The sequence below is a fragment of the Indicator indicator genome, chromosome 8 (assembly GCF_027791375.1).
Source record: "Indicator indicator isolate 239-I01 chromosome 8, UM_Iind_1.1, whole genome shotgun sequence".
In the NCBI taxonomy this organism is placed as follows: domain Eukaryota; kingdom Metazoa; phylum Chordata; class Aves; order Piciformes; family Indicatoridae; genus Indicator; species Indicator indicator.
In genome coordinates this window covers 1,014,235-1,024,667 of record NC_072017.1, presented here as the reverse complement: position 1 = coordinate 1,024,667, position 10,433 = coordinate 1,014,235, and the positions used below count along the sequence as shown (strand labels likewise).

Sequence of the window (10,433 nt, the reverse complement as noted above, 5' to 3'; positions counted from 1 at the left end):
AAACACTTAGAAACACTGATCCGCATCGTAACCAAACATGAAATACAAGCCAGAACCAGGAATGTATCAGATGGCAAAAGAAAATAAATTATTGTTAGTCTTTGGACTATAAACAGAGGATTTCTAGGCAGTTGAACAATAAAATAGAGTATGCTTGGAGGAGGAGGAGAAGAAAGAGATGGCAGACATGAAACATCCAATTTGTTTTATTTAAAGGTCAAATAAGGGGGGGGGGGGGGGAAGGCATTTGGCTGTGAGGAATATTTATTTGAAATTGCTGCCACTAACCCATCTGATTTGACAACATAACTTGAAATGGCATTCTGAGGAAAGTTCAGATTCAGTAACTTCTGGCACATCTCATATCATTTCAAGCCTGTGTTTCAAAGCTGCCTGCTGCTGTTGTCCAGTCTGTTAGAGTTTTCCACTTTTCAAGATGACATTGAAAATGTGCCTCCTAGGAATTTACTCTTTACTGATTTGATATATTCTGCATATTCTGTATATTTTATGTGTTCTGTATATTCAGCTGACAAAAGATAAACTAATACATCAGAAAAGAAAATTGTAGGTCATGCAGGAGAAAAAGGATTAGGAAAACACTGAAATTAAGTGCTTGGAAGAGAGAGATCCTTCTGGGTTGGGCCAGTCCCAGGCACAAATCCAGGCTGGGTGCAGAGTGGGTTGAGAGCAGCTCTGAAGAAAGAGACTTGGGGGTGTTGGGTGCTAAGCAGCTCCCCAGGAGCCAGCAGGGCCCTCATGAAGCCCAGCAGGCAGCTGTGTGCTGGGCTGCAGCCAGAGGAGTGTGGGCAGCAGGGCAAGAGAGGGGATTCTGCCCTTTGGCTCTGCTCTGCTGAGACCTCACCTCCAATCCTGCCTCCAGTTCTAGTGTCCCCAGTAGGAGAAGGACACAGAGTTGATGGAGAGAGTCCAGAGGAGGCCACAAAGATGATCCAAGGGCTGGAGCAGCTCTGCTGTGAGCACAGGCTGAGGGAGCTGGGGGTGTTCAGTCTGGAGAAGAGAAGACTCTGGGGGGACCTTAGAGCTGCCTGCCAGGACCTGAAGGGATCCTGCAGGAAGGCTGCAGAGGGACTTCTCCTCAGGGGGTCTAGAGACAGGCCAAGGGGCAATGGTTTGAAGCTGAGGCAGAGCAGGGTTAGAGTGGAACTGAGGAAGAAGTTGTTGAGGAGGAGGGTGGTGAGACTCTGGCACAGGCTGCCCAGGGAGGCTGTGGCTGCCTCCTGCCTGGGGGTGCTGAAGGCCAGGCTGGCTGAGACCTTGAGCAGCTGAGTGTAGTTGAGAGGTGTCCCTGGCATGGTGGGGAGGTTGGAGGAGATGAGCTCTGAGCTCCCTTCCAACCTGAGCCATTCTGGGATTGTATAATACATTCAGGTTTTGTCTTGACTTTCATGGAATACAACCAGCTCCTTTGACTGAAGTCCATTGCTGTCTCTGATGGCTGTCAGGTGGGTGCAGTGTCCGTCTGTACACTCACCCGTGCCCACAAAGTGAACTCTGCACTACCCCAGTCTGTGCTGTGTTGTCCATGACCTGTTTTCCTGGTGCTTTCAGGATGGAGCAGGAGGCTGCCCAGCTGGAGAAGCAGCACGTGCACAGCGTGTACGAGAACACCGCTGCCTACCTGCACCGCCTGCAGGGCAAGGCCTGGCCTCGTGTCCGCAGCTTCCTGCTGGCGCAGCAGCCTGGCAGCCTGGTTGCTGACATCGGTGAGCTGCTCCGGGGGGCCGTGGGGCTGTGGTAGGCTTTGTGACAGTTGAAGTGGTAATCATAGATATTCATAGGCTCACAGAATGGTGTAGGGTCAGAAGGGACCTTCAAAATCATCCACTTCCAACCCCTGCTGTGGGCAGGGACACCTCCTACCAGGTTGCTCAAGGTCCCATCCAGCCTGGCCTTGGGCACCCCCAGGCAGGAGGCATCCACAGCCTCCCTGGGCAGCCTGTTCCAGAGTCTCACCACCCTCACTGGAAATAATTTCTTCCTAATCTCCAGCTAAATCTGCCCTCCTCCAGCTCAAAGCCATTGCCCCTCACGCTGTCACTACAGGCTCTTGTAGGCCCCCTTCAGGTACTGGCAGGCTGCTCTAAGGTCTCCCTGGACCTTTCTTTTATTTAATTTAATTTAATTTAAAATTTATTTACCAATTTGTTTATTTTATTTACTTTTATTTCTAATTGATTTTATTTAACAGAGAAGAGCAACTTTTTAAGCACTCATTCCTGGTGATAAAGTTGTGCAGCGCAGTGTCGGGAGGACAGAGCCAGGCTCTGCTCAGGGATGGCCAAGCACAGCACAAGGGGCACTGGGGGCAAGCTGGAGCAAAGGAGGTGCCATGGGAACAGAAGGGAAAACTTTGTCACTGTGAAGGTGCCAGAGCCCTGGAGCAGGCTGCCAGAGAGGTTGTGGAGTCTCCTTCTCTGGAGACATTCAAATCCCACCTGGATATGTTCCTGTGTGACCTGCTCTAAGTGTCCCTGCTCTGGCAGGGTGCCCACTTCCAAAACTCACTGTGATTAGAAGCACTCCAGCAAAAGCCTTTTATTAAGCAACTGAAACTTCCCAACTCATGTCCATTTGCCTAAATGCATGCCTCCTGCCAGCACAGGAACCAACACCACTTTATGCCAGTTTTAAACCTTACTCTATCTAACACACAGAGACTCACCTTCTGTTGCTTGCATTCCTTGAACTGCATCAGTAATATTTATCTTTTCCATTTCTCTCAAGTGTTACTTCAAAGAATAGTGCTTGCTGTGTTGTTTTTTTCCCCCCTTAGAAATATGCTCTTTTTTCACCACTGAAGACTTGTGCTGTTCTCAACAGCTTTTCTGCTGTCTCTCTAGATAATGGTGCACATTAACATCACTGGGAGCAGCAGCACTGCAAGAGGCAGTGATGTTTCTAAAGATAACTCCAGGCCTTTCAATTGAAAAATCCTGAGATGGTTTCTCTTTGCCAAGCTGCTTCCCACTTGCTTGGCTGTCAACTTCCAGAAATCACGCTTCACCACTGACCCATAACTGCAGTGAGTGTCTCCTAATCTCATTTTGGAAAGTGCCTATTGTGCATATGGGGTTGGAGAACACACTGAAAGATTTCAATTTAGCACAACACAGGCCTGGAGAAGAACATTCTGGAGCAGTGCATTACATCTGCATGCAGTATAGTGCCTCGGCACTGTAAGGAGAGAGAGCAGCCCTGTGGAGAAGGACCTGGGAGTGCTGGTGGATAACAGGTTCTGCAGGGGACAGCAATGTGCCCTGGTGGCCAAGAAGGCCAATGGGGTCCTGGGGAGCATTAAGAGGAATGTGTCCAGCAGATCCAGGGAGGTTCTCCTCTCCCTCTGCTCTGCCCTAGTGAGACGTCACCTGGAATATTGCATCCAGTTCTGGGCTCCCCAGGTCAAGAGGGACAGGGATCTGCTGGAGAGAGTCCAAGGGAGGGCTACCAGAATGATGAAGGGACTGGAGCACTGCCTGGGGAGGAGAGGCTGAGAGCCCTGGGGCTGATTAGTCTGGAGAAAAGAAGAGTGAGAGGAGATTTAATAATGTTTCTAAATATCTGAGGGCTGGGGGTCGAGAGGGAGGGGACAGGCCCTGGTCACTTGCACCCTGGGATAGGACAAGGGGCAATGGGTGGAAACTCCAGCACAGGAGGTTCCACCTCAGCATGAGGAGGAACTTCTTCACTGTGAGGGTCCGAGAGCACTGGAACAGGCTGCCCAGAGAGGTTGTGGAGTCTCCTTCTCTGGAGCCTTTCCAGCCCCATCTGGATGTGTTCCTGTGTGACCTGTGCTGATTCTATGGTCCTGTTCTGGCAGGGGGGTTGGACTTGAAGATATTCTGTGGTCCCTTCCAACATCTAACATCCTGTGAGCCTGTGGCACAAAGAGAGAAAGAGGCCTGTGCCATGGTAGGAAGCTTTATGATTCAGTTATTCTCAGTTCTGCGTCTGAAGTTGAAGTTGTCCTGTCTAGCTTGTGACAATGGCAGCTGTGGGCTAGGTCTTGGACAGAAATGGGATGCACTGGACAGATAGTGCACAGTTTAGCAAGGCTGAGGGAGGTCTTGGGAAAGAGATCTGTTGTAGTTTGCAAAAAAGACAAAACAGGCTGGATTCAGGAAATCCTCTGAACAGAAAGTAGTTGGGAGCTGTAAGGATATTGAGGGAAAAGATCATAAAGCTTCCCCTGTTGTTCTTCTCCCTGGCCAGCCATTTATGCTCGTTGGAAACAGGATCCCAGGCTGGCTGTAGAAAGGCTCAGTATGAAGCAGATGTGCACTAGTGGCTGCAGAGGACGACTACTTCCTCCTCCCACCTGCACTTACTTTTATTCCCCAAAGAGCTACACATACCCTGCTCTTACCCAGGGCTGTGTAATGAGGACTTTTGTCAGTGGTGTTAGTGGTGTTGGTACTGTCCAGCTCCTGTAGGTGTGAACACATCATTTCTAATAGGCCAAACCAACCCTGCAGCAGTTAGGCCAGCAGGAGCAAACCTTCAGTTTGTTTTCTGGGAAAGCTCAGCATTAGGACAGTCCTTCCATTATTTTCAGTGCTCTGGGAGGGACAGCAAATGTTTGGAACATGCAACTTCTGATCTAGGATTCTTTTCTTTAGGTTGTGGAACTGGAAAGTATCTCAGTGTCAACAGCCAGGTCTATAATCTCGGCTGTGATTACTGCAGACCACTGGTAGAGATTGCAAGGAAGAGAGATGATGAAGTTCTGGTATGTGACAACCTTAACCTTCCCTTTAGGGACCAGTGCTTCAATGCAGCCATTTCCATTGGAGGTAAGAACTCACGTGCATTCTGGCCCTCAGCAGGGGAGAGCTTTTGGGGACCCTTTTCTCTCCACGTGGCTTCAGTTACATTTGTTGTGAAAAGCTTCCCTTGGACTCACCAGCAGAGGCTGAGAGGAATGCAGTAAGCATGAGAGAAAGTTGGTTGCATTGCACAGAGGCACTGCTGTCCAGGGAAGCAGGTGGATCATTTGTTTGTTTATGTGTGGAGAAAGGATTTCGTTCCAGCATGCATTTGAAACAAGCAAACCCAAGTATAAACAAGGCTGCTGGAAGTCAAACAGATTAGGTGATCAGAATAGACTCTTGGCTCCCTCTTAGGATCTGTTTTGCCCAGCAAATGCATAGCAATGAAAACTTGAGAACTTAAAACTCCTGTCAACTACTCTGGGTGAGGATTTTAAACTTCTCTTAGAGTAGTAATGAAATAAGACCTTAGAGCCTACAAGTGCCTATTGTCTGAAGGAGGAGAAGCATCTTGACATCTCCAACCTCTCTTTTTGAAAGCATTACTCATATTTTGAGAAACGCAAACTGAAAAAAAGGAGGTGATGAATAGTTTGGAGTACTTGGTTACAGGCTACAACTTCAGCTCTACTCTTGCTTGAACTTCTTTCAGGTTGTTTTACTGTATCAGCAAAAAATAGCATAAATGGTATAGGTAGCAATAAGTTCCTTGAAATATGATAGAAATGTACCTCAAAATATATTTTTCACATATGCAGGGTGAAAGAAAGAGTAGCTAATATGCAAGAAGTACCTAGATCTGCTTTCTTGTTGGCCAATTAAACAGTGAGTTCAGAGGAGGCCACAAAGATGATCCAAGGGCTGGAGCAGCTCTGCTGTGAGCACAGGCTGAGGGAGCTGGGGGTGTTCAGCCTGGAGAAGAGAAAACTCTGGGGGGACCTTAGAGCTGCCTGCCAGGACCTGAAGGGATCCTGCAGGAAGGCTGCAGAGGGACTTCTCCTCAGGGGCTCTAGAGACAGGCCAAGGGGGAATGGTTTGAAGCTGAGGCAGAGCAGGGTTAGAGTGGAACTGAGGAAGAAGTTGTTGAGGAGGAGGGTGGTGAGACTCTGGCACAGGCTGCCCAGGGAGGCTGTGGCTGCCTCCTGCCTGGGGGTGCTGAAGGCCAGGCTGGATGAGACCTTGAGCAGCTGAGTGTAGTTGAGAGGTGTCCCTGGCATGGTGGAGAGTTTGGAGGAGATGAGCTCTGAGCTCCCTTCCAACCTGAGCTGTTCTAGGATTCTGTGATCCACATTCCAGGTCCTTCTTGTAGCATAATTTCGGTGGTATCAGATCAGCTGATTTGAAGGACACTCTGCTATCCCATGTTGATCCGATTTATTGTCCTCACAAGATGCCACACATGTGGTATTTCTGTCCACCAAACAATCCCTCTTCAGCAGGGACACATTATGGCTGTGCCCATCTAACTCTACATGGAGTATTTTACATCCCCTTCCAGAGAACAGCAAGGGTTTATATCCCATAGTCAAATAATCTTCTTGGCTTTGCTGCTATCATCCTGTTTATAGCACTAGATTTCTCTAGAGCCACCAGAGCCATGACATGATTTTGACCATGAAGAATATTTAAGCCCTTAAATGACTTGCTTAGAGCTTGCACAGATCCTGTTGGCTGACTGGCACGTCTTTTCTGCCAGCTAAACTCATGCTTCTCATGTGTCTGTCAGCTTTGATACCATTTTGCAGGAAGTTCTGTGGTGATGTATGGCCTAACTAACAGAATGTATCAGTTCTCTTTCCCCCATCCTGTTCTAGAAATTTTAAGAGTTTTGTTGGGGTTTTGTTCTTGCAAAGTTTGAGGAGAAACCTGGAGACTGACCTGTGGGGAACTCTTCTCTGAGCTTGCTGTCTTGTGAGAAGATCTGCCAAGAATGATTCTTTTGGCTTGTAAAAAAGCTCCATTCCCCCCCTCCCCCCAACCAGTAATTTAATCATTGTTTAGAATAAAGACAGGGCCAGTTGGACACACTTCCCATACCTGTGGTGTTGCAGTAACACTGCTTCTACAGGCAGCATTGGCTCCTGTCAAGCAGCACACGTGAAGATAATCTGATTTTTCTGATGGTATTGGAGATGCCTTTAGCTGGGAACATAACTATCATTGTATTGTTATGTGGGGAGATGGAATGTTGTGCATGTGGAAGTGGCTGGCTCCAAGTCCACTTGAAACAGATGATGGAATCAGTCCTCTTTGCATTATTGATTGAATCAAATCTGGTAGTGATGACACAGACCAACACAACCAACAGGAGCAATCTCGGTACAAGGTCATGTTCCTGAGAGCTTAGAGAAAAAGTAGCCCTGGGGCTGTTCTTTAGCTGTTACAGTTGGTTCCTTCAGGTAAATAGGAAGACAGAAAGAGCATAGAAAGCTTGAAATGGTTCACATTGCCATGAAATGTGAAAGTGTGGAATTTAGCCTGGAAAGAAAAATGGATATAGTGACTAATAATTTTAGTTTGAATTGGACTTTATTAGTTTTTACTGGAGTAACATAATGTAAATCAATATTGTCATTTGTAGCCATGCAACATAGGCTGAGATACTTCTCTCTCACTAAAACAATCTCTAAAGGCAGTACCTTTCTATGACATTAAAGCAATGGAAAAGATTTCTGTCTAAATTTTCTCACTGGCATAGAAATGCAAAGCAGCTTTTAACTGATACTAGGGTTTGCTGTATTTGTTACATGGTGAAAAGATTTTCTGTTTTTGGTAAGACAGGTGTGAAAAGTGTCCCAAAAGCTAAGGTCAAACAGTACTACCTGATTCACCTAAAGGCTAGACAGTTCAGTGCAAGCTCCTCATGCTATGAGCTTTCAAGGGTGCTGTAGAGAAACAGAAACCTCCACTTCGTATGCCTGAATCTGTTTTGAGATGGGATGGATTTCCTTCTCCAGCATTTTCCTGGCTTAATCCATTAGACCTAAGCGTAAGAGAGTGTTCTCAGGTGGCCTTGCACTGTGGCACCAATAAATTCAGCACTGTTGCTAACTTGCAGGAGCACTGTTTGGGTTCCAGCAACTGATGTGAGTAAGCACATAGAGCCGGTTGAAGGCACAAATGCTCTGTCCTTGTCAATATTCATTCCCTGATGCCTTTCCTTCTTCACAGTGATCCATCACTTCTCGACTAAAGCCAGAAGAGTGAAGGCAATACAGGAGATGGCGAGGGTGCTGGTCCCCGGGGGCCAGCTGATGATCTACGTGTGGGCCATGGAGCAGAAGAAGCGCCGCTTCGAGAAGCAGGATGTCTTTGTTCCCTGGAACAAGGCCCTGTGCTCACGGCACCTCTCAGAGCCCAACCAGCCTGCAGGCAAGGCTGAGCTGGTGCACGCTCTGAAGAGCCAAGCCCTGCACCCTGCACAGCTGCTCCTCTCTGACTGCAGCTACCAAACCAGGCTGCAGCCAGAGACCGAGGCAAAGCAGGCCCACAGCACGGACCACTGCTTATCCAGAGCCTGCTGCATGAAGATTTCTGAAGAAGAAAACAGATTTTACAGCGCCCTGGGAAGGTCTCTCCGCTCATGGTTCTTCTCCAGATCCCTTGATGAATCAGCCCTGAGAAAGCAAACAGACAGAATGAAGTCTCTGAAGAACGAAAGCGAGTGGGCAAACAGTGCTGTACCCATCCAGCACTCGCGGCACTGCAGTTTGGATTTGGGCCACCATGGAGCGCTGCTAAAAGAACAAAGTCTGGATGATGATGATGTGTTCGTGGAAAGCCTGCCTCTCGAAAGACCACAGTGGTCACCAGCCACAGATGCACTGCAAGATTTAAGTTTGAATGGAGGACACGGAAGCGTAGCTCAGAGGAGGAGTGACGAAGCTTCGCTTGTAAATGGCCTGGGGGAAGACAGGAACTACAGCTGTGGTTGTCGCCAAGATGGTGCTGACAAGCCTAATGGCAGCAAGCTTTTCCAGAGGACTTCCACCACTGACTCCAATGACTCTGCTCTGGATTCAGCAGTGTCTGTGGGGGAGCAGCCTGCTGCCACGCTGGACATGAGAGCCTTCATGCGCTACTACCACGTGTTCCGGGAAGGGGAGCTGCATGCGCTGGTGGAGGAGAACGTGCCTGAGCTGCAGATCCTGTCCTCCTGCTATGACCACGGCAACTGGTGCATCATTGCAGAGAAGAGAGGAGCACAGCTGTGAAGAGAACAAGGCAGAGTGCAGGGGCTGAGGGTTCTCAGCTGCTGTTTGTGTGCCTGTGACTGTGCAGCGCGGTGTGGAGTTCGAGCCTTGCGCGGTCTGTGCCGCTCATTGCTGAGTTACCATCTCTCTGCTCAACTGTCTGAGGCAAGGCCTGTCCCTACGAGTGGAAGCTGTAAACAGTTTATGCCATGTTAAACTTTTATGGAGTTACAGCTGGAGAGTTTTATATTGCTTTTAGCCAACAATCATGTTTTTAAATATACTTTTTTTCTGTGGAGAAATAAAACCCTTTTTGTAAGACAAGGATCAGGGCATCTTGTATGAGAAATATCTGCCCAGCAGAACACTGGGGCTTTGCCCTTCATACAATGAAAATGTGGCATGTCACACCCTGTTCTTGAAGGCATATACACAGTGCACACTTTAAAGTGTACTGGAATGCTGGCTGCTGGAATGCATGCTCCAGAGCTGGGAGCAAGCCTGGGCCCAGTGCTGCTTAGCTGGGAGTAAGAGTTGTTAGCAGGCAAAAACTATGCACAAAACAAGCTCTGCGTATTCACAGATTCACAGATTGCATCAGGTTGGAAGGGACCCTCAAAGGGCATCTTGTCCAACCCCTCTGCAGGCAGCAGGGACACCTCCAACTAGAGCAGGCTGCCCAGAGACACGCCAAGGCTGATCTTGAATGTCTCCAGGAACATCCCTTGCCTCAGCCACCTCCCTGGGCAGCCTGTTCCAGTGTCTCACCACCCTCACTGTGCAGAACCTCCTCCTGATGTCCAGCCTAAATCCGCCCTACTCCAATTTCAAACCACTACCCTTTGTGCTGTCACCACAGGCCCTTCTGAACAGTCCCTCCCCAGCCTTCCTGCAGGTTCCCTTTAGATACTGAAATGCAGCTCTAAGGTCTCCCTGGTGCCATCTCTCCAGGTGAACAGGCCAAACTCTCCCAGCCTGTTCTCCAGCCCTCTGATCCATCTTTGTGTTCCTCCTCTGGACTTGCTCTAGCAGATCCATGTCCCTCTTGTGCCAGGGACCCTCGACCTGAATACAGCACTGCAGGTGAGGTGTCAGCAGAGCACAGTGGCAGAATCAGCTCTCTTGGCCAATTTTGAACAGTATTTGTGACTTTCATTTTAAAAAGCATTTCATTTGCATCTCAGGTGCAGGGTAAGTTTATATGTGCCAGCTCTCACAAACACTTTATCTTCATTTCCTTTGCTGTAGCTTTTCATTGGCTATGTGCCTAGAGCAGTCAGAGGGATTCTTGGGAGCATCTCTGTTCTGTAAAGGTCACAAAATATCATATATTTGAGTTACAGAGATCTCTTTGATAAGCCTGGGAAGCTGTGACAGAATGAATAAAAATCCAGTGCTCATCTGCTCATTGCTCTCCTAATTCACTGACCTGAGAATGTGCATGAAATGG

At 48.3% G+C, this 10,433-nt stretch overlaps 1 protein-coding gene across 1 annotated transcript; it reads left to right on the top strand.

Moving 5' to 3' along the window:
* The first annotated feature begins 1,573 nt into the window (after nt 1–1,573).
* Nucleotides 1,574–9,004, top strand: TRMT9B (tRNA methyltransferase 9B (putative)). The gene is made up of 3 exons (XM_054383231.1): nt 1,574–1,727; nt 4,641–4,814; nt 7,962–9,004. The coding sequence occupies exons 1-3, from the start codon at nt 1,574–1,576 to the stop codon at nt 9,002–9,004; spliced, it is 1,371 nt and encodes a 456-aa protein (XP_054239206.1).
* The last annotated feature ends 1,429 nt before the right edge of the window (nt 9,005–10,433 follow it).